At 37.3% G+C, this 24,435-nt stretch overlaps 1 protein-coding gene across 1 annotated transcript in view; it reads left to right on the top strand.

Moving 5' to 3' along the window:
- LOC146459629 (uncharacterized) overlaps positions 1–24,435 on the top strand; it is a 29,142-nt gene that overhangs the window by 3,113 nt on the left and 1,594 nt on the right. Inside the window, exons 2-15 of the mRNA XM_085089378.1 lie at positions 760–1,005; positions 3,030–3,690; positions 4,546–4,949; positions 5,224–5,299; positions 5,383–5,579; positions 7,941–8,079; positions 8,553–8,808; positions 16,572–17,050; positions 18,132–18,283; positions 19,336–19,927; positions 20,682–20,776; positions 20,879–20,947; positions 22,495–22,593; positions 24,067–24,271. Coding sequence (XP_084945504.1) covers positions 760–1,005; positions 3,030–3,690; positions 4,546–4,949; positions 5,224–5,299; positions 5,383–5,579; positions 7,941–8,079; positions 8,553–8,808; positions 16,572–17,050; positions 18,132–18,283; positions 19,336–19,927; positions 20,682–20,776; positions 20,879–20,947; positions 22,495–22,593; positions 24,067–24,271 — 3,670 coding nt within the window. The remainder of the gene's footprint in view (positions 1–759; positions 1,006–3,029; positions 3,691–4,545; positions 4,950–5,223; positions 5,300–5,382; positions 5,580–7,940; positions 8,080–8,552; positions 8,809–16,571; positions 17,051–18,131; positions 18,284–19,335; positions 19,928–20,681; positions 20,777–20,878; positions 20,948–22,494; positions 22,594–24,066; positions 24,272–24,435) is intronic.

The following is a 24,435-nucleotide window of genomic DNA, read 5'->3' as shown; positions in this document are numbered from 1 at the left end:
GCCTTACCTTGACATGAAATTTGCTCGGTGAAACTAACGTCTTACATGCGCACGATCGAAGAACAACAAACTCTCTCAACGACTCACTAGAAAACAATTCAATTCCAAGAAAGTCGAAAGTTACCATATAGCTTGTCCATGAGAAAGGGGATGAACGACCTACTTTTCCCGCTCTTGCCACTGGTCTTGAGATTTATTTCAATATAAAACAGTAATTCCATCCCGCTATGAGTTCCTAACCGCAAGCTCCAACAGTGCAACCGCAAATCGAATACGATGACGGCTCCTAAGCAGATTTGTAACGTCACCCCTTAGCAACCAGAATTGGCAAACATTTCCACATCCGGTTACCACTTTCCTCAACCTCGACTATCCAATCAAGAAGTTTTTGCACAATATTGACAACATCGAACCATTATGGTCCCACTACCATTTAAAGATCAGCAATCAGCTAGGCAAATGCAAATTTTGAGCGCCAACATTGATGTCCAAATTAGAGCTGTCTTTCAGACTAAGAAGAGTGGCTAAATTCTCCAATTTAGTATGTTCTTAAAGAGTGCATGTAATTCGATCTAATCTTTGAAGAACTCAATATTCTTCAATGGTAATTGAGAGAGTAAACAGTTTCTCTTTTAACATCATTTGGCAAAAAAAAAAAAAGGTTTCTGTTTCACAGAAATGCCTCCTTGCTCTCTAACTATTTTTGCTAATTGTTAGCCGGCAAGTTCCTAATCGCGTCACACATGCATTTTTTAACAGATTTCTCTTGGTGGGCTCCTAGAGACCATTTCTATGTGTTATATCACCATGGTAATGCTGACAGTTGTGCCAATCACCCCAGACGCCATCATACTGCTCATGTGCAGTTTACCGATGGTATCCGCGATGTACCATGCAGTCAAATCAAGATCAAGGTGGAAGACAGGGGCTGGAAAGTTGGATATCATCAAGTTTGGAAGTTCAGCTGCTCTTGCTGTGATCGGCATTGCACTGTTACTTTATAAGGTGACAAAAGGGAAGTTTTTGTAACCAAAATACGAATAGTGCTTTTTAATTTATTGTTAAATATGATTTCAGGGCCGTAGCTATGATTTTTTGTCTGTGGGGGCAAACTCCGCACACCCCCGAGGGGTCTACCGTATGCAGACATGGTTTCTAGTTGGACATTAATTTTGTTTTCACTCCTACACAGAAAGTTGCCTCTACGACGACGACGACACACCGATGCTTTTTATTTTAAATTGTCATGTCTTTTTATGGAGTTAACATCTTCTTTAGTTTGAAGCAAAAATTGTCTCTCATTTTAAAGCACAGTCGATGCACTGCTGTAAACAAAGGGAGAAAATCACTGAGCTTCCACAATTCAAATGCACAATATCAGTGGAGCGATGCATTTGCAAAAACACAGTCGTTATTTAAATACAATTCAAGCCTTTTCATTATTACTGTGACACGTAACATAGCTCTATAACACGCTACAACGATTACTAGAGAACCAAAAAACCAAATAGCAGTGCCAAGAAACACAACTCCTTGTAACAAACACTAACAGCAGGGCCCGGCATTGCAACAATTACAGAATGACGCTCATTGCACGATACAAGCAATGATTAATTTCTGTCCTAACATTACACAAATCTCAACAAGAAAGGCAGTTAAAACTATCAAGAGCCAAGCAAAACCCAGCTGAAATGCCCTATGTGGCATAAAAACGCCGTAGTTGAACACACGGAATAAGAGGTCATATCCAAATCGAAGAGAATTCAAAAGAGGAAACTCAAAAATCATTAGGTGCAAATGACCTGCCGGATGATGAACATATGATGGTTAAATCCAAACCAGCTACAAATACTTGGGAGGAGCGCAGGCTCTTAAAATCAATTTCTCTCTAAAAAAAACATACTTGTATAAGCTAGATTTAAAAAGGCTAAAACACACGCCAGAAAGTGGTGCAGGCTTGTCAGTCTATTTACACACCAAATTCTAAACCATAGGCAGCCCAAACTGACAAAATCATTATTTTCATAAGAAAACCGATACTGGCTTTTGCCTCAAAAGATTTTCCAAAATAATTATTTGGATTTCACATTGAAGGAATATTTTTTCAGTCAATTAGTCGACTTTCTTGTGATCAGTGTGATGTTAGAAACAAATTGAGTTTTCCTGGCGGGGGCAGCTGCCCCCTCTGCCCCCGCGCTATGTGCGGCCCTGGATTTTGTTCCATTTTGTAGTTTTAACCATCATATTCCCTGCAGTTTCTTTTAGATGTTTTTTAAATAATTGTAAAGCGCATTAGATCATATAGATATAATGAATTTTGCGCTATATAAGTATTAAATTTATTTATTTATTTATTTATTTATTTATTTATTTATAAAAGTCCTTAATAGAAACAGTTCATGGCAGAATTGCGAATGCGTTTCAATGGAATTTTATTGAAGTGCATTGAAACTTTTTTGATCAATACTGCTTCAGATTGGGCTTCCTGACAAAACATTTATCCTTTTAAGGATAATTTAAATTAAAATTAAAATTACCGATTATGCTTTAGCCTTTTTTGTATAAGTTTTTTCTAAGTTCTGTCTTTATCTGTGTAACTTCTTTTACCACCAGAACTGGCCAAAAGCTGATCAAATAAACTCAGTTTTGAAGGCGAATATAACTCGCGATTATTAAGCAAATTGAGTAGATCGTAGGTCTTTCGCGTACACGGTGACCTACTTATTTTTTGTTACATTTCTTGAAATAAGACTTAACAGCGAGCAATCACGGAAAGTTGCAGAAGGCTTTTTACGGTAATCCTTATTTCGCAGGTACCACCGTAATATGGCCGCGATGTTAACTCATTGAACTACAGGGCGTATTAATGCATGTAAGGATGCTAGTACTGCGGTGGGACGGAGGCTAGGAGGGGTACATACCTTATGAAGCAAAGAAACTCCTTCAATTTCTCCTTCATCTCTTTTCCTTATTGTTTGCTAAACCCATATCCGAGATATGATTCTAAGGCTTTTATTCCTTTATTTCAGATACCTGATACATCTACACAGATTGGCATTGTAATTGTGTTGATTTTTGTGTCTATCGCTTGGTCACCAAAGATGCGGAAACTTCAAATTCAAAGCGAGACAGAAGCTACTAACCTAAACGGGTATGGTGTTATCAGAGATATGGAACAAGGTGCTGCCCAAGACTATCCTCAGAAAGAGAGAACTGCGCGTGGCAAAGCTGCAATTGTTTCATCTCTTTGGAACCTTCTTCTCACACCGTTCATTGCTATTCTGTTCGCTAAAGCTTATCATATCGCTCAGCTGGACAACATTTCTAGTGGATTGAAAGCAATTAATTCAAACAATCCATCGTGTGTGTACTTCATAGTTCATGTGCTCACCAGCTTCTTTGGCTACCATTTTGGATGGCTAGCCTGCTGCCTTTGTATGCAGCAGATTGGTTACGCTCTACCCTTGACGCTGGCTACACCAGTCGTAGTTTTGATGTCACACGTGTCATGGATTTCCGAGACAAGCGCAATTTCCTTGCCCTATGGATCAGAAAACCTTGTTTACATTCTTCCTGTGGGTGCACTTCTCTGCCTAGCGCAATTCTTTATGACAACTTACTCCGTATGGAAAAGTCAAGGAGTGATAATGGCCAAAGCACTCGACCTTTTTTGGATTCCATCTTATAATGGTATGCGTAGAAAAGAATAAATCCCAAACTTGACTTTATTTGTTTGGTTATTATAATAGAGGTTGTGTGTTAGCATTTTTCGTCTTGCCCGTTCAAAAAAAAAAAACTATAGCCAATGAAAAATGTGTTCGAGTGATTAGCTATCATCGTAGCTCTTCGGATTTGATGCTGAGGAGCTAGGTCATTCCCTCCAAGAAGTTCTAACAAATAACAAACAACCGCGTCATAGTTTGAAAGAATCAAAACACAGAATGTTCTATTTTGTGTTTTTTTTTAACTGTTTTCTGAAAAGTTATCCTGAGGTGTCCACAATAAGTATGGCAATAATCAAAGTGTGGTTGTATCGGAGCTCGGGTAGATTAGATCTAAAGTTGCTTGAGGGACAAGGTGCGCATTCGTTTTATGGCTCCAATGCCACAAGCATTTTTAGTTGTTAGTTTGGATGTGACTTATCCAATCAAGTTTGTCATCGTCAGTTACTCTAAGTAGTCCAAGAGGTACTCCGGTAGTGACCTAATTAACCTGAGCATAACTGATTGAAAGTGCCGGGGGAATCCGTGCACCAAATAAGCATAAATTCGGTTTTAGTCAAGCTTTAGTCGGTTTTACTGGTCGGTTTTATTAAGTTTGTTTGCTCTTAGCCAGGTCTAGACGTCACTGAATATTGTGTGTATAATGTCACCCGCAAGATTCATGTTGTCAGCCTACATCCTCGACTCTTAGTAATTTGAAAGACAATTCCGAAGATCGTTGAAATGTATACTTTGCCAGTTCTTTATTCGTTTCTTTACTCTTCAGTTCAGGTGATTTCATTTTGAAGTTGAAATTGAGTGTATTTATTGTGTTTATAAAAAGGTGTCTGCCTTGAACAGTACCTGCTATTGAACAGGCGCAACCAAGCTTCTGATAAAGAACACGCCACACAGCAAGATATGTCACGTGACCTCAACATATTCATCTGCACCACTATGTATCATGAGGAAGATTATGAAATGGAACAACTCCTTCAATCCATTCACGACGTCGATACACACAGCGAGAAATCTGGACGCCATTATGAGTCACACATCTTTTTTGACGGATGTGTGAGAGCTGAAGTACTCAACAGTTTTGTTCTGCAGTTGGCTTCATTGGTGGAAAAGACTCTAAAAGTGCAGCTTAGTGACTGTACAAAAATGAAGACCCCGTATGGTATGCAGCTAAAATGGAAACTCCAAGGTGGAATGGACTTCATTATTCATCTGAAAGACAATGCTAAGGTACGAGTAGATTATTAAGTGGATCATTATAATTTTGTTCTTCAGTTTTTTTGCAGATTTTTTCTACCATAACTTATTGGCTCCAATGATAATTGAGATTAGTTAACTATATTTTAAACGAACAGCAAGTGAAAATATGCAGTGGCTTATATTTGTTATCAAAGAATGTTATTCTAAACATTTTTACGAAGAGGAAATTATGTTAAACGAGAAATTTCTAAGAATTTTGGTTCTTTAATAGTTTAATAATTTTACTTGATAAAATAATCCTCAGGTGAAGAACAAAAAGCGTTGGAGCCAGGTGATGTACATGTCGTATGTCTTGGATTATAAACAAGCGCTTCTTGAAGGTAAGATGTCCTTTTGGTATTTATCATAACCAGAATTTTCAAAAAGAAAAAAAAGAAAGTAAAACATATAATATATATTTCAGTGGAAGACGACCAGTCCTTTATCCTGGTAACAGATGCTGATGTCAAATTTACCCACGGATCCATTGAGACGTTGATAGATCAGATTATTGATGATCCCCAAACAGCTGCAGTGTGTGCTCGGACCTACCCCTTGGGGAAAGGGCCTGCTATTTGGTATCAAGTCTTTGATTATGCCATTGAACATTGGTTTCTAAGGGTAGGTAGTTTTTCAAGTATAGCTGGTCTACACATTCATTATTAATGAGTTATACAACACAATAGACGATAGACGTAGCACGATGTCTCCAAACTTCTTTCGTAGTTGTTTTCCACTTTATTGTTTTGATATAGGTAGTTCGCCCTCATATTGGATTTTAGAGTAGAACGAGTCTCTGAAGGAGATATCATTTTACCATTGGGGTTTTTTGGGGGTTAGCCAAGGAACAGTTATAGGATAATGCGATAGCAATCATCCAAAGGTGTGGTTTTTTTTTTCATCTTGCGATTAGAAATTAAAACAATCTGATTGTAGTTCACTCGGTGCTACGCGTCCGGTTGTCCATATCTATCATCTGGTATCCGACACGCCCTGTGCAGAAATCGTTTAACTAATATATAGACCGGGCTTTTTTTTTTCTTTGTGTTCTGTGGCTGCCCCCTTCCCCCCACTCCTCTCCATAAGTACTTGCAGGAGGGCTGGTACGTGCAAAGTTGTTTCCTCAGATGCCTATAACGAGAAGTGATGACATCATATGACGTTGTAATGGCATCATGATTGTCAAATGGAGACCATCGTGGCTCCACCATGCTGCACTAGCTGCATTTCTGAATTTCCCTAAAACTTCTGGAAAGCGCCAGAACTGAAAGAAACGTAATCATAAAGAAAAACACTAACATGGGCAAAAACCATAAAAGTTACATAAAGAAAATTTTTGTTTCTTCATTCCAACTGAATCTTCCATCTTTTGGCCTGTCCCACATTGGGCACCATGGTAACGTCAGAGTCAATAAACAGTAACTGGCAGCTTTGAATCATTTCCAATTTTGCGAAAAGTCCTAAAGTTTTAGGCCGTCTGCTCAAATATCAAAAACTTTATCCAGAATCAAGGTCGCCGCGGACAGAATCACCCTCCCCCTCCCCCCTTTATCTAGATTGGGTTAAAATACTTTGATATCCTTAGCTTCAGATAGCTTTTTCGATTAGATTCTCTACGTGATTCTAAAGATAAAAGGATTCAGAATAGATGACTGAAAGACACATCAGCTTCCCGATTACTTGTGCCTTAGATAGATAGATTCTGTTTGTCTTGAAAACCGGATTGAACTGGCGTCCCTTTCTGAGATTATAATGCGTAGCATTTTGTGGGGGTAGTAAATTCCTGAGCTTGCTCTCTTTGTTATTTAAGATTTTCTTGAACAATTTGTCTGCTACGGCTTGCCTTTGGTCTGACAGAGTTGCAAGACTTGGTTAACAAGCGCTTCATCATACATAAGGCATGGGATAATGATACGCATTGCCCTCTATAGAAGCTAGGGCGTTCATGCCAGAATGAATAGTCGCCACGTAACGGGTCTTTCAACGATAAGTAGTCGTCGGGATGGTGTCAATGACATAGCAAGAAAATGTTCATTAACACGCCATAAACAATAAGTCAGCGCCCATCGCCTGTGATAAAACTCAGGGAACATGCCTGAAAATGGTTCCTTGAACCATTATACTGGAAAATATCAAATATGTTTTTGGCTAGACAAAGTTATTTGGGTTAATGAAATTTTCTTTTTCCATTGTAGTTCACATTTCGATATCGCAGACTCCGAAAACTGGTGTTAGCTTTTAGTATTAGTAACACTAGAAAGTTTTGTGTTAGTCTAAGCAAAGAATAAGGACTTAGTGGGAGAAAGTAGTTGGTACAAGCTCTCGAGAGCTCCATTTCAAAACAAAGCCCAAAGTGCAAGTCAGGGGGTGGTCAGTTTTGAAATTAACCTTTCAGGGCAAACTCTTTTTCGCTTCACAAACGCACCACGGTATGCCTAGTTACTCTAGGGTGTTGCCGGTGTGATGAGAACGTTTGTCGCGTGACTTGTTGACGCCCAAATCCCGACTCTAACTTAAAACTAACCTTAACTCAAAGAACTGAACCAAAGGCTAAAGCAATGAAAAACAAAAATAACCCTGGGCTGGCTGTTTCTTGAACCTGTCAAATGTCCAGGTCACGTGATTTGAATTTTTCCCTTAATGTAAGCGTGAGGTTCCACTTCTGAATTGTTTACGTTTCATGCCCCACAATTTAGGGTAAACATTTTGAATGGACACCAAAGGGAAATTGAACCAATAGTTGGCTTTCCTCACCGTTTAAAGAACATATTCAACGGAGATTTGTTAATTCTGGAATGCAGTTGTCGTAGAAAACATGAAAATAACTTGGCATTATAGGTGGCCAAACAGTGCTGCTACATGGGTGCACTAAAATACTTCAAGGTTAAAGTTTCCACTTTAGAGCCTTACCAGCATATCCCTGTTTAAATCCCTGCAGATTTAATCCATTTCAATAGTATCTATTCAATTTTCTCTGTACAGGTAGCAAATCACATGTTTGGTTCCGTATTGGTCAGCCCGGGATGTTTTAGTCTGTACAGATGCCAGGCTGTGAGAGAAGTGCTACCAACTTACGCTACAAGAGTGAATCATGCATTTGAATTCCTTTACAAAGACATGGGTGAGTTAGCTGTCTGATAGTTTGAGGGACCGATTTAGGAATACCTTAAGTTTAGAATATATTAAAATCTTGAACGAATCTCTCATTCAAAATTGCTAATTATTTTAACATTTTTGAGTGAGAAAACCGTGAGTCAGAAAAACATTGCTTTTACAGTCTAACGAATTACTTTAGTTAACGATAAACTACCTAATGGTTCGAACTTAAGAAATCAAACTTCTAAAAAGAAAGAGTGTTATTGGAAGAACTATAGGTGACAATTCAGAGACTGTGAAAAGCTGGCGTAAAAGAAGCACTTGGAATGGGCGTGGAAAATGACATTTGAATCACAGGTATCAAAGCAGACGGAACTCAAGGTTCAGGAATCTTTGCTAATTGGCATTGAACCTACGTGATAATTGTTATATTGTACTGCAATATAACTTTGGAAATATAGGACTTCAGTGTTCTGGTTGTACTGTAACCTTTTGCAGGGGAAGACAGATGGATCTGCACTCTGATGATACAGCGAGGCTGGCGAATAATGTATTGCGCTGCTACAGGTTACGGTAATTACTGCCCAGAAAGTCTAGAGGAATTTTACAAACAAAGACGACGATGGTCGCTATCCACATTAGCCAACCTCGTTCTTCTTATCAGAGAATGGAAAACGATATGGAAGAAAAACGAACACGTCTCCTTCTTTTTCATCCTGTATCAAATTTTCCTTCTTTGCTCTGATGTTTTTAGGTAAGTGGGGCTATATGAACAATAACGCATATGCAAAATTGTTCTTCCTCTTTAATTGTTTTTATTTTTAGGAAGATGACCTACCCATAATAAACGGCATTATTTTTCCTGACCCACCCTTTTTTGGCATGTTGAAAAATAGTGACCCACTTCCAATTTTTCATACCTCCCCCCCTCCCCCGCTACTTTATGACCGGTCCCTAAGTTCATCTCGAAAACGGATATTTATCAATTCGAAAATAACCAACGTATTCATGCAGAAAGAGGTAAATGTGAATTATACTGAAAAGCACATTAATATCCTTGCATCTTAAAATTAAGGGGGCTATGCAGAAAGACGCAAAACTGAAAATCTGGAGGACTAGGTCTCCCTGTGTTTAAGGTGCATTGCAACATAAATTTGTATGAGTGTAGATGTTTGTTTGAAGTAGCTATCTTAGCATTGATATTATGGTGACGTCATCGCTCACGTGACCAGGATGCTCTAATTTTTTTTTAAAGGCTTTTGTAAAACAACTTTAAGCCCAATTGCCGGTTTTCACTGTCACACCATTGAAAAAAAAAAAAAAAACAACGAAATCATTCCATGAATGAAGTCAAGAAATTAACATGTTATAGACGATAACTAAATAATGAGTCTGTTTAAGTGTCAGGTTTGTGAGGTACCTCATACTTGAGTTATTTGACAAAATATTCCCCACAAATTTGTACACATGGCGGCCGGAAATAGGAAAAAACATCTGGAGTTCACTTTTGAGAAAAGAGGTTTTTTTTCCCTTGTGAATGTTCGTATGTTTAGATAAATATGTCTTCACAAACCTTAAGGACGGTGCCTACTAATACCGAAGTATTTTTGTGCGGTTTTTGACTATGCGAGAAAAGCAGATCTTAGCAAGGGCTATTGGAATCCAAAGAGAAAATTGGGGGTAACCACGCATTTTTCAGAGATAATTAAGCAATAATATCTCTAAGAGACGCCAAAATATAAAGCAATGTATGGGATTTTTTCCTAAATTGAAGCTTAATTATCTCTGAAAAATGCATGGCTAACCCCAATTTTCTTTTGAGATACCAAAAGCATTTGCTAAGTTCTGCTTTATCCGTATAGTTTTAAACCGCGCAAAAATATTCCTGTATTAGTAGGCACCACCCATAGGAAACCCGAGTATCTCGCGATGCGTAGAACGTATGCGCAGTAACAATAGTAGGCACCGTCCTTAATTGTTTAGAATGCTGGAAATCACCCGAAGAGTCATTTTTAAGATACGGAACAGCTCTGTCACGGCCGTTCTCCTAATGTCACGCACGATGAAAACTCGCAAACTGATACTGTTCTTTTTTTCAAAAGAAAGTACGACATCAAGTTAAGAAATGGTGTAAAGACATATTTTTAGGTAATGTTTCCTTAAATGAAGGTAAAAATTTTGTAGGCCTCCCGGTTTTGAATTCTAGAATTTGGCGACGTCACGTGATAACCAAGAATACAAAAGCGACTGGTAGGTCGCAGGTTGTAGATATTTTAGTAAAAACATTATAAAGGGGCATTATTATTTTTCCAATTAAAAATTAGCAGGAGATCTGCTTATCGTACAAATTTGTTGAATGTCTCCTGTTCAGCACTTTATCGCATATCAAGTAGAAAATAAAAGCAAACTCGGATATGAGGTCTGATTGTGTGCTCTTACTTATGGCATCGGCGGTTTCTTTCCAATGTGAATCCTTCATAGCTAGAATATATAGACGTGATTTTTACATTTGTGGTAGCCTGGAAAGTAGCGAGGGAAGCTGAGTGAGACTGGAGAGAGGTGCAAGTTCCTTCTTTGGATGCACCGTTTTCTATTTTTATTGATCTATGTTCTTGTGATTTTCCAGCAGTAGGAAGCTTAATTCACAGCGCAGGTGAACTATTTAATAATCAATGCCTAACATTAAGTTTTATTGCTGTTAGTTTGTTTCTGAATACAAGCGTCAAGAGTTTCAGTTTCCGGTTGGCTTGCAGTGTATTGTGGGATGGAAAGTAGGTCCCAACTCTGGAATATCAGCCATATTGGATTCCTCGCTGTGTGTTTCAAGGTGTTCTCCTCGATGATATTTGCTATCTGAACGGCAAATAATCGACTGCACACTTCGACTATAGAATCTGAATTGGTAATACTATCTGTCGATTTTAATAGCTGTGTCATAAAGCTGCGAAAATCACGCAAAATTTGCGATCATTTTTATCGATGTAACATGAGCACGACTTCTACTTAGCAGTCTCATTTCGATTCTTGGTACCTTTTGACAGTTTTTTTGTGGTTTTCTATTAATGGGGCTTTTGGTGATTTGAGATTTTTGATCGCCATAATGGGCTGTCCAAACAGTGGTCAGACGTTAAACAACCGAATGCTTTACGGCGATATGTGAAGTCCACAAGTATGTTCGTGGAAAAGATGTATTTGCAGTTATGAGAGAGCCTCGACTGTCTCTAGAGACGTAGACTGTTTCTTCGCCAAACGGCACGGAACGAACACTACTATTATTGTAAAGTCTGTAAATACCAAGATAGATGATCCGCTATTTAATAAGACCGCATGCTTGTTTCGTGGTGCCTTCCGACAAGAAATTGAATTAAAATAATGGCAATAACGAAAGGGCCATAGAATTTGATAAATTAAAATGATTGCATTCATGCAACATGTCCGTCCGATATCTCAGCAAAAAACAGTAAAACTAATAATGAACCATAAAAGTGTTGCAGTTTAAATGCACTTCATCAAAAAAATATGTAATTATATGAGACTATTTATCGTTACAAACAAATTGCACAACCCTCAATCAGTTAAGTCACTAAAACCTACCTGACTATATACAAGGGCCGGGGTTAAAACCTGTCCAGTTATTATTTGTCATGCTGAAATCCACTAAGGCAGCCATTGGATCATTTCTAAAATTATACTGTTTTTGGATTTTGTGTACTGCCTGCACATTGTAATAAAAAAAATGATACTACAAGGTGTTTCAGTTTGGAGAGAATTGCATAACAAAAATCCTCTAACAGTCCAACTGTCAAATTGAACTCAGCCAAACAGTGATTTGAGTAATCCTCCAATTTTTCGCATTAAGTAATTTCCAAATTGGAAAATTTTTGGTTAGAAGCACGAGAAAACAACATGCAAACAAACTCTCGCTGATTGGAAGTTATAGGTTGGAATTGTTTATTAACAACATTAGCCATCACAGAAATTTCCAAATAAAGGAAGAGTTGCCTCCGACTATTGAGACAATCGTCCTCAAAGTCTTCCCTGGGGTTTCTGTCTTCATAATAAATGTATAAATGTTTTGCTTCTGCTCATGTTTTTGATAGAGATTCTTGTGATCTCTGTTTAGGGTCCTTGTCAACAATTTCATATGCCCATCCAAGATCAAGTGTCTGTCTTCCTTATTTGTCTAAATCTTGTAGCTAAATTGAACACCTCCCCTTAGGTAAGTGGTCTGTAACAGTGGGTTATTTTAACAGCAAAAATTGTGTATTTAAGTAGAAAAAATTGAAAGATGTATATATGCTATTAAATAAAAATGAAAGTTAACCAAACTTAATTATTTGTTGACTACTTTTCTCTGTAAAACCACAAAGACAGCCATATTTATAAGCTTACATCTGTTACATGCATATCTTCACATTTGCTACAGTAAATATAATTTCCATCATGGAAATTTATAGGATGTACATGCTTCCAGGATGAGCGGTAATGAAGAGGAAAGTTATATGACTCGAGAATAGCGGCGTTAGAGTGGACTCCACCTTCCCCCACTAAAGATTTTGCTTTCCCTCACAGTGTGGTTTGTAGCCTTCTCGCCTGGAACTTAACCCGGTTTCCAGCTGTTGGTTCGTATGAAAGTTTTTGGAAGCAGCAAAAACCAAACAAGAGGTCCAGCTTTTGACCCAACGATTTACGGATTTCACATGTGGCAATTAGTCTTCATGTAGCCCCCACTCGCCACGACTGCATCTTTTCGAAGGAAAATAAAACTCTCCTGAACTCATCGTGGCCTCACGAAAACAATGTCACCTTATGTCTTTTACGATCTCTGAAGCGGGAAAGACTTCTAACATCGAGCGATTATCTTATCCCTTTAAGATTCTGTATTCGACGCATGCATTTTGATCATTACTTTAGCCAGCAAATATTCGTGTTGAAAAGATAATGGCACCCAGAGTTACAAAGCTAATATGGCGGTCCTTCTAGACTTGGTGCCCACATTCCATCCCACAATGCATTACGTTCCAACCGGAAACTGAAACTCTTGATGCTTGTATTAAAATTGCATTCTCTCTTAATTACATGTGCATAGTGATAACTCTTCTCGTCAGTTTTGTTTGTTTTGTACGCTACGAAAAAAATAAATAATTTGTTTGTTTGCGTGCTTACGGAGAGTGTTTTACTGATTGTTTTACGAAGTTCCTTGATGGTTTTAAGAACATTTTTTCCCTTTGTGTTTTAAAAGCAAAATGATTCCTCGTAGATTAAGGATTAATTTTCACTTGTATTTTCAAAGTCTTCGCAAAATTTCCCTCGTCGCGCAATTTGGGAAACTTTTAAAATGCGCTTGAAAATTAATCCTTAATTCTACTCGGCTTCATGCGAATATATATACTACTTGTTATACAGGGGGAGCAAGGTATGCTCTCAAAAAAAAAAAAAACAAACAAGAAAAAAACCTTTAAGTAGAACTGTAATTCTAAGGTACATGATTATGTGAGTGTGGGCTCCCAAAAATATCAAAATATGAAGCTTATGTACACTGTAGGTAAATATTCAGGACGGGATTGCCTATTTATTGCCTATTTATCGAGTTGCGGTAGTTTTCTTCACGTTCAAAAAAAAACGACATTTGCATAGAGTTTTGTTTAATGGATTCCAAATAAAATTTATTTACTTTTTTGTTTTTATCATTCTTTTTAGTTTTTAAGACAGATCGAGGCGAACCGGTTTGTGAACAGTCAATGGCGCTACGTAGCACTGTCACTGACAGGGTAAATTTAGCTTATCAAGAAAGCCATACGTAAACCTCAGAAAAAGGCTAGACCTAACCATAATATAGCGTTCAAATATATCCTGGAGTAATAAATGGAAATTACATGGACCGAAAAAATGAGCTCAAAAGACTGCTTTGAATTTAGTAGTATTAAACGTAAGTTAAACAAGTTGCTGGACTGGTTATTCTCCAAAGAGGCGAGTGTATTCATGTGATTTTGTTGACAAAACTTTGCCGTTTTGTTTTTCTTGCAGTGTTGACACTGCAACCTGTTTAACTTAAGCTTAATACTGCTAACTTCAGAGCAGTGTTTTTTCGGTCCATGTTCGTTATTTCCCTTGGAGTTCTATTTTCTAATCTCGTCCCATTTGGCTTCTTTTAAGAAAATTTGATTCTCAGCTAAAATATTCAGTCAAACAAACGTCTCGCAACACTGCATCGTTGGCATAAACTACTGACAAATTTTTCTCGCATATATTTATAATTTTAGCATTTATTTGACAATCTTGACAGAGAACAAACAGAAATACTTAAAAACAATATGCTATAACGGCAGAGATTAAGATGTGTGAGTATTTTTCACAGAAAGTCTTTTCAAATTAGGTTAACTGAAGCTAATGTAAAATTAAAGTGTGATTTCATTTTATGCATCAAAACAAAGCTTACGCAAAATATTTATTCGCTTGTTTGTGGGAATTTTTCAATGATTATTTTTAGTTTATTTCTATACTGATTGCTATGAATTATCACAGTTTATTTTTTTTATCACATTTATTACTATAGGATATATTGGAAGTCTGTTTTATGGTTAGAGTAGCCTTTATTCTCGGAGGTTTACGTACGGCTTTCTTTATAAGCAAAATTTACTACACCGTGACAGACGTAGCGCGTGTTGATTGTTTGCAAACCGGTTCGCCTCAATCATCTTAAAAACTAAAAAGAATAATGAGAACAGAAATATAATTTGGAGTCCATTGAACAAAAATCTATGCAAATATCACTTTGAGCGCGAAGAAAACTATCGCAGCTCGATAAATAGCCGATCCCGTTCTGAATATTTACCTACATTGTACGTAATATTTTGATATTTTTTGGACCCCCACTCACATAATCATGTAGCTTAGAATGTCAGTTCAACTGAAATAGTTTTTTTGGGGGGGTTTAAGAGGATTCCTTAGTCACTCCCCTGCATAATAAATTAATTAGGATTAATTTTCAAGCGCATTTTTATATGTTTCCCAAATTGCGCGACAAGGGCAAATTGCGAAGACTTTGGAAATACAATTGAAAATTTAATTATCCTTAATCTACGAGGAATCATTTCGTTTACCCTTTTATTACACAGAGGACAAAAGTTTTCTTAAAACCATCAAGGAACTTCGGAAAACAGTGAATAAAACACTCGCCGTAGGCAAGCAAACAAACAAATTACTTAATTTTTTCGTAGCGTACAAAACAAACAAAACTGACGAGAAGAGTTACCATTATACACATGTAATTAAGAGTCACTTCTTCTTGTAATGCATAGCGTTATTAAGCTTCGTGTAAGCTAATTAGGCAACCAGAACATTGTGAGTATTGTAAGTATCGTAAATATTGTTTGTAGAGTCAGCAGTATACGTATGATAAGTATTGTATGTTTTAAAGTATACTGGGGTTATAGTCAGTAAAATAGTATGTCTTGTTAACGTCAGTATCTTAATTGTTATAAGTAGTATACGTTGTGTTTATTATTGTGAATGTTAGTCTTGTGAAAGGCTAATAATAATAATAATAATAATAATAATAATAATAATGAGTCTGAGAGAGTACAACTTTAATTTAGGAGCAAACTAACAACGATAAAATCAATTAATTGTTCACCTGCACTGTGAAGTTTCCTATCTCTTGAAAATCACACGATTATAGATCGATAAAAATAGCAAATGGTGGATCCAAAGAAGGAACTTGCAGAGTAATTTCTTCCACTGAATTTGACCTGCTCCTTACCTCGCATTAAAAAGACGCTGTCATGTTCAGTTATCGTTCGTTGTAAGAAGAAGTAGCGAGGTGAAAGCACTTGGTCGACGTGATTGATTTGCGTTTCTCAATCCGACAAAATGAAATCAATCCAATTCAAGTTTTTAGCTTTTGACAAAAATAATCTTATGCTGTTTCTTGTAAGGGTCACGAAAATTAACCTTTAGGGATTTCCTTTGTAGCTGCAGCATTTGATTTCCATGTATTTTTGGTGCAAACAACCCGGCTTAAAAAGTCGACATCCAAAGAAACTCGTTGTTTTTGGACACAAAATGAAGAAAGCATTTTGCCCTCTTTTATTATATTGCTATTATGTTGTTGTTGATGAGCAGTTTGCTGCATATGCACTAAAAATATATATAACTGCAGAATGGATGAGCAACTTGTAAGGTTATTACGTTCATACAATAAGCAGACTTCTATAAATGCTGTTATAAAAAGTAATTTGGAGCTCCACCTTAGACTTAGCTAAATATATATATAGAGAGAGAGCGGATATTTGGAAATGCTTATTATGTGAACAGCGACACAAGCTGTGACACGCTGTGCACAAGCGGTTCAAAATCACCAAGCCTTACTGAAGTCCAAATCTTTAAGTTGACATTCCATTAAAAGCATTAAATAAGGCCCATAGCATAGCAAGAGCTGTATTTTCTGAAAAATATTGCACGTCTCGTAGAGAAAATTGGACCTCAATTACTGAAACATAATCTCCTCTTTTTCAGACCTTCAGGAGTCATTTTGTTCATAGTCGGTGGAATGGCTTTCTCGGGCATCGATTCGAATGGAAAAACCACGATTGTTCTCCTCTCTCTTACGGTTTTTGCCTATACATTGGTTTGCCTCTTCACTTCACAACATTTCCAGTTCAAGGTGTCCAAAATACTGACGTTTGTTTTTGCTGTAATCATATGCATTATTGTGATTGGTGTAGGTCTACAAGTTTCAAGGAATTTACAGGAAAGAGGCGCTAAACTGACATCAATACTAAACACAACCGTTACTCCTGAGCCTAAAAGTTTACAACATCATCTACCGGCTACTTACGCGGCTGCATTACCTGGTATTTTTGTTGCTGCTGCACTGCTGCATCCGACGGAGTTCACCTGTCTTTTACAAGGAGTTTGGTATCTTCTGTGTCTTCCGTCTAGTGGTCTACTCCTAACAATTTATTCTCTTTGCAATATAACGGACAGGTCTTGGGGTAGGTTTATTGATTTGCTTTCTATAGTCGGTTGTTCTCTTGATTGCTTCAAAATAGCTCGGACAACATAAGTCTTTAATTGGCGCCATGAGAGTTAAACTTGGAGGGATAACAATATATTCAAGGGTGTTTCCTTCGAGATACTCCAAGGAAGGAGATGTCCACGTCACCTGATGTAGGAATTTCGTCATGATTTGCCAATGGCGACCATCTTGAATCCGCTTTCTTGGATTTGTTTCTTTCTATCAAACTTTAGGAAAGGAATCAAATTTGAGCAAAACGATATGAAACTCAATCGAAGTTAGAACAGTTGCACACCAACGACACCTGTTTTAAATTGGTTGCCATGGTAAGGTCTCATTCAATGAATCTTGACCTACCGCAACACATTCAGTGTTTTCAATTAATTTTGTGAAAAAGTCGCAGCGATTGTTCGACCTAGTTAACATATCTGAGGTAATAAACGTTTAACATGATATTTTTTTGGTATGAGATACGGTGCGTAAACTCTTCTTGACACCTCCACATTCTTTCTTAAATCCTTGTACGTTGCTCTAGTGTTGTAAAAGAGTATACAGCTATTTCAATTAACGTTGTCGGTTCAAAGCATGAAGCTAAAAGACAAAACCGAAAGTTTACGTGGGATTTTTATGAATAAATTCATCAAAATCAGCCATACCTGGAGAAAACAATACGTTGTAATTAGCAGTACAATGACCTGCACGTGCAGGGATGTTTTTGATGAAATTATTCATAAAAAATAATCCCACAAAACATTGCGGTCTTGTCTTTTAGCTTGATTTTAATCCGACAACGTTAATTGAAATAGCTGTATGTGGAAACAATAAAACTTGAACTTGAAAATAGCCACAACGATTTCATGTTGCCTTACAAATCATTCAGTGATTTATGGAAAACGTGGCTTTCGTTTTCTTTAAACAAATGTTCAACGATTTTCATTTACACTCCTTTTAAGATCTACTTCTTTTAGTAAGCATTCTAAGTAGCAGCTGTTTTAGAACATTTTTAAACCTTAAACTGTATACATAAACAAAAACGTCGTGTAATGTTTCGTTTAAAGGGACAAGGGAAGGAAAATCTGTCTCAGAAGGTGACGACTGGTACAAGTACTTTAAGAAATGGCTGAAGAAACTTTGCGCCTGCTGTGGAAAACAGGAGGAATCAGGACAGTTGAAGTATGCTAATAACCAGGAAGCTACAAAAGAGGACAGGGTACGAGGAGCGTCAAGTATTAATAGATAAAAAAGAAGGGTTGTGCGTGGATTATTAGAGATTTTAGTTTATTAACTAGATAATTAATTAATTAATTAATTAATTAATTAATTACCAGACCCAATACTAAAACAAACTTGAGGGCGTGTCTTTTCTCCCCGTTAACCTATTCTTTCTCATGTCTGTGAAAATTAATTTAATCAACTTTCGCAATAATAGCGGAGCTCTGCAGGCCGAAGGCGTGCGCTTAGAGCATCATAGGTAAGGAATTATAATAACCCATTAATGTGAGAAATTTTATTGTCAGTTTTGACGTGACTTCAACCGTCCTTCCGTCCGTCTGTCCGTTCGTCCATGAATCCCATACTTCCACCCCTCCATGTAAGCCAATGAGAAATAAGACACTCAACTTAACCTCTACCCGCCCTGACCCTGTGCTATAACCCTCGGTTTTTTAGTTGTTTTTTTTGTTTTATTTTTTTTCCTGACTACGTTACTCATAGTTAAGGCACCCCACTCTTACGTCCTGGTCGAGTTCTTGCACAATATAATTGTACAACTACATTATAGACCTCTTTCATAATGGTGGGCAGAATTATTATTCTTTTACGTGCTTGCAAATAAGCCTTCTTGACCTCGCTTTCGAGCGAAAATTCTTTTCTTTTTACTCATGCTTACGAGGCCAGTGAGGCTAATTTAAATGCATAAAAAGCAACACCAATTAGGCTCCCCATTTATGAAAGAGCTCTATTTTTGAAGATAGATTTGGTTATTTTTTTAAGTTGTTGTTGTTGCTGTCTTTTGTCATGAGTTGCTTACAATACGATGTAAGGACTGTAAGAATTGTAAATAACTATTTTTAATTAATTATTTTTTATTTTTACTTTTTATTTTTTATTTTTTACATATACAATTTGTTAGGCGCATTTGATCATATTCACATGCTAATTTGCGCCATACAAATATTAATTATTATTAATTATTATTATGACCTGATATTTTTTAGTACATGTAAGAAACTTAACACTTGGTATTCTCTTATCATACGTTAGATTAACGGCCACTCAGACAACACAACGAGCGAAGACACTATACCCTTCAGTGCACAAGGAAACCGAGTCACTTATATAGAGGATAAAGAACTCTTAAAAGCTAAAACTGAAAAACGGCTGGATGGAAACTTGAAGAAGAAAATTTCAGAAGGCCTATGCAAAACCAATTTTTTAATTTCACCTTCTGAAGGATCCACGCACGTTCAAGCTCACGTCGATGTCAATCTAAATAATGACAGAGCTACCTTAGCAGTATATTCTCCAAATGAAATCCCGAGAAAGAATCAAGGTAGTTCTTTCCAAATGGTGAAGTCAAAAGAAGCTGCAGAATCAAGTCCTAGAGTTGAAAGCGGAGTGCGCTCAAATAATGCAGCATTTGGAGTATTGCCTGAGCAGTCAGTCCAAACTGAGGCAATTTCAAAAGGACTCCACATGTCAGTGAAAGAGGCTACGGCAGAGGATCAAGATGCATCGTTTTGTCGTTCTAACGAGAGTCATCCTCTCGAAAATATTGCCGACTCTTCAATTAGCAACGGCATATTGTCTGGACATGAAAGAACAAATTTATGCAGCTCAACGCACAATCCATGTAGTGAGTCCCAAAATAACTTTCCACTTCAACCAGATTCCGGAGGGAAAGACTTGTCATGTCCTAGTGATATCAGTATATGCAGCCCCTCTTCAATTAGTCCACTTGATTTCGCAATTCAGTTTGTCATGAGCAAGGGGCACCAAGAAGACCAAGGACTAATAAGCTTTCCATACACAGCATTAAGCACACCGTCGACAGAAATAATTGCAGATGCAGCTCGACAGCAAAGAAGTAAAATCCACACGATGATAAATTCTGAACTATCATTCAAGTTTGGCTCGAGCCTTCAAAGTCTACCCTTAGGTCTGCATTACTAACATCAATCTCCTACGTAAATTGCCTACTGAAATTCCGCATTTCAAAGGACCATGTTACAATTAATTTAACCTTTCCTTTGGTCATAACCAAGAACACCAAGAGTCGTATAACAATAACATTCATTTTCCAAGAAGTTAGACAGATTTTTAAGGAACTCGTATTAAAATAGAAAGGTTCGATTTCTTGAAGTAATAGCAAAGCTTCTAACAATATCTAATAATAACAGCCTATTGTTTCGTCCTCCCGGGTCCCCCCCCCCCCCCCCTCCCACCCCTACAAAATTTCGCAAGTATTAAAGCTGAATGATAAAAGAATAAATATACGTAAACAGGGTGAATATCACAATACAGCAAAATAAATGATAAATAATAAGTGCCAGTGCTAATAATGTCAAGAGTGACCATTATGTAATCTGAAGTTATCTTTCTTTGCTCAGATGAAAACGGACACCCCCTGTCAGCACTCAAACAAGAAGCTTTTTATTCGGATCTAAACTTACCAGTGGAAAAATGGCTGACTGAGGATTTCAAGGTAAAGTAGCCTTAGAAAGAAATTAATGAAATATACAAAGGCAATATGCATTGATACTATTATGTTATTTGAGTATAACTTTGTGTTCGTTTGTGATTACAGGGTTACGCGCCCAAGTTTCGTGAGCATGGATATGACAACACGGGACTGTTATTTGGAATAACAGACGCGGTATTTTTGGTCCCACTGACAGAAGAACGAGCAAATAATTAAACTAATGAATAATACAATAATTAAAGTAAAACTCTGTCAAACTAAACAGGTTGAGGTCGACTGCAGGTTACAATAGTGCTGCGTAACCTTTTGACCTCATCACCTGATGAAGACTAGCAGTAAGCAGTTGAAACCTCACGTATACAGCTGTTTGGACAAAGGTTTGTCCAAAAAAGCATAAAAGCGTACGCGACAATGCTGAAAGGTAGTCTTTGAAATACCCAATAAATTTAGATAAAAAGCTCAGAATCCATATTGCCCGCCATCTCAAGTCTTCGCTGTACGGTCGAGGCAAAATGAATTCTGAGCTTTTATTGAAATTTACTGGGACTGCCTTGACTCGTACATTACCCAAATCCCCTTCACAGACACTTCCAAACCGGAGAGAAGCGGTCTCCTTTTTCTTGAAAACCGCACACTACTGTTAGGCTACTCACTCTACTCACTATCTAAACAGAAGAGATAGTGAGTAGCGTAGCCTTAAGAGAACAGCTTTCGCGATAGAACGTCAGTGGATATATGTGTGTGTTAGAACACTTACAGTCAATCCATGTCATGCGTCACCGGTATTTTTGAAATTTAAACGGAGTTTTGAAATTTAGATGTCAGTTTCCAAGATTTCAGCGTTCCCATAGAAATTTCCCTAGTTCATTGACGGTATAAAGCTATGACTTTTTCTTTACATTACAGCATTATAAAGTATTTCAAGAATAACAATTGTTTCCCTTGAGTAGTTTGAATCTTTTTTCCCGTTAATGCGTTTTTTTTCGGAAAGATTTCCAGAGAAATGTTCAACATTCCATTCAAATGCCGGACATTACAAAGAGGATTGCGAATGTTCATTTCATTCTCGGAAATACTGGCCACGCGTGACGTAGATCGACTGTAAGGGGTAGGCTTTTGTACATTATGCTTTTGTTTCCCCACTAAAATGCTCCACCTTAATGCTCTTTTTTTTTTTCACTAAAATGCTCCGTCTTCCTCAAAATGGTCACTTAAATGCTCGAATAATACTCATAAAGAGATTTTAACACGGTGTTAACGCTGACACTATCAAATGAAGGTAACACAGAAACAAACATGGCCGCCTTGGAGGCTTTGACTCTTGAAGCCTTAAACTCTGACTTCTCCTCAGTTTCCACTGGGCTGTATTAGGGTGACATTTGAAATTTTTTTGAATTTCGAGTACAAGTCTTTATTTTCTCTTTAAAAAAATATTTTTTTTTTATTTCCTCTGAAAATAAGAATCAATTTTTCCGTGAAAATGCCACCAAAATGCTCCATTAATGATTAATCCTTTTGCCTCATTTAAATGCTCGAAAAAAATGCTAGCATAATGCAGAAAAGCCTAGTAAGGGGTGAGGGCGCAAGCGTTCTTGTCTGAGTATGGAAAGCCTCTAGTATTCTGATATATAAGACTTCAGACCCTTGCCGTCTTGCAAGTGAAAAATATTATATTCTTGTCTTTTTTCTTTCTTTTTTCTTGTGGCCATTTGTCTTGTTAGGATCTTTTAAAGATTGGCATTAAGATAAGGGGGCATCGCCAGAAGCTACTACGAGAAATCAAAAAGATCCCTCGGTTGGAGATCGAGGAAGGCATCCCAGTAAGTTAGCTTTAACACTTAAAATGAATCAGCACTGAAAGGGAAATTCTACAGACGTGTTTTGGGCAGGACTCACACTCATAACGGCTATAACTTCGAATGAAAAAAAATCGTTTTAACTCTATCTAAACGTTTTTTTTTCCCTCTTTGTTGTTGTTGTTTCGTTGGTGTTTTTTTTTTTTTATTTTGTTTCAATATGTGGAGTATTACTATGTTCTTGTTTTAGACGTTAAGCTTATGAGCCTAAAATTCTCTCAATTGTTAGACAAGTAGTGTTTTGATTTCTCGAGTTTGCTCTCCTTCTAACTTGCATTCCACTCGAAAAAATCGCGATCAAACTTCGTTCATTTGCGCTTTGTTCTCAGTGTTAAAAAACAAACTGTCGTCGGCTTGTTTATACTTCTTTCCTCGGATTGATAATAATTTCGTCAAAACATTGTTAAATTTGTGGACGTAGAACAACTTTGACAACTTTGCTTATTCAAGTATTGGTCGAACTTGTGTTTTATACTCTGTTTCTCTCACTGATTTGGAACAATTATAATGATGATTTCGCAATGCCATCCCCAGTACTTTAGATGTCTTGTTGGTGATTGTCGATACGTCTTGGTACATTTTAGATACGAAATATCGTGGACTTCCTCTAATTTAACTGTGCAGACTGTATATTTCCTTTCAGGTGAAATCCTCTTAATTAAATACGTATTTTGAAATACGTATTATTTCACTTCTCTTATTTGAAGTACTTAGTACCTTATTACCGAGTTTAACCTATGAGGGAGGCGCTAGTAAAGGGAAAGAAAGGAAGGAAACAACTGAGTCCAACGCTTTTGGATTGTGCGTCTAATAGGCCTTATCACGGTTTTCGACGCCATTTTGACGAGTAGGCAAACAGGCTCGAAATAACAGTGTTTGTATGGAAATCCAATGTCAAATAATTTTCATAAAACATCGCTTCTGAAAAATTCATGAATTGAAACCTTTTGGCAATAGGAAAAGGATTTTAAGAAAAAAAAATTGGAGGGATATAGCTGTGCCAGAAAGCGTCCAGTCGTGTTTTGAACTTTCCATACATTTGTCTGTTAGCGAACCAGCCGTGAACTGCTCTAAAAATAGCTCGCGGGAAAAAGATACAGGGAAATGTATGGAAAGTTCAAAACACGACTGGACGCTTTCTGGCACAGCTACATCCCTCCAAATTCTTGCTTAAAATCCTTTATCTAGTGCCAAAAGTTTCCAATTCATGAATTTTTCAGAAAAGATGTTTTATGAAAATTATTTGACATCTGATTTCCATACAAACACTGTTATTTCGAGCCTGTTAGACTACTTGTCAAAATGGCGTCGAAAACCGTGATAAGGCCTATTCCCCTTCGCCTTCCTTCAAGCAGGATGAACTGCAAAAGGCGATAACGCCGTCACATTGCTATTAGATTATGGTGGTTTGTCACTGACAACTTGTTTGTGGTACAGGACAATGTAAAAGAATGGTTGGAAGAACTTGGCCTTGGGGAATACTGGCCCACGTTTAAATCAAGTGGATATGCAGAGCCCAGTGACTTGGAGGATTTAAAAACGATGGGAAAGGAAAGCGTGAAAGAAACTCTTGACATCCACAAACCCGGCCATTTTAGCAGGCTAATATTTGGAATTCTCAAACTAAAGTATCCTGATCAAGGTAAAAAAATAAATTAAAACAAAAAACCGATTTATTTATCTAGAGTTTATTTCAATGTATCACGCTTACTCATCGGTTTCTAACTTGTAGTGCGCTTCCACCAGATGGGGATACAGTGTAAACTAGCTTTCCTGAGCGAATCACCTAGTAGACTTTCTTGTGCC

This window comes from Pavona decussata, unplaced genomic scaffold (genome assembly GCF_977016875.1).
Source record: "Pavona decussata unplaced genomic scaffold, jaPavDecu1.1 SCAFFOLD_218, whole genome shotgun sequence".
Lineage (NCBI taxonomy): Eukaryota > Metazoa > Cnidaria > Anthozoa > Scleractinia > Agariciidae > Pavona > Pavona decussata.
Note: the sequence above shows the minus strand (reverse complement) of the source record. Positions and strands in the feature narration are given on the sequence as shown.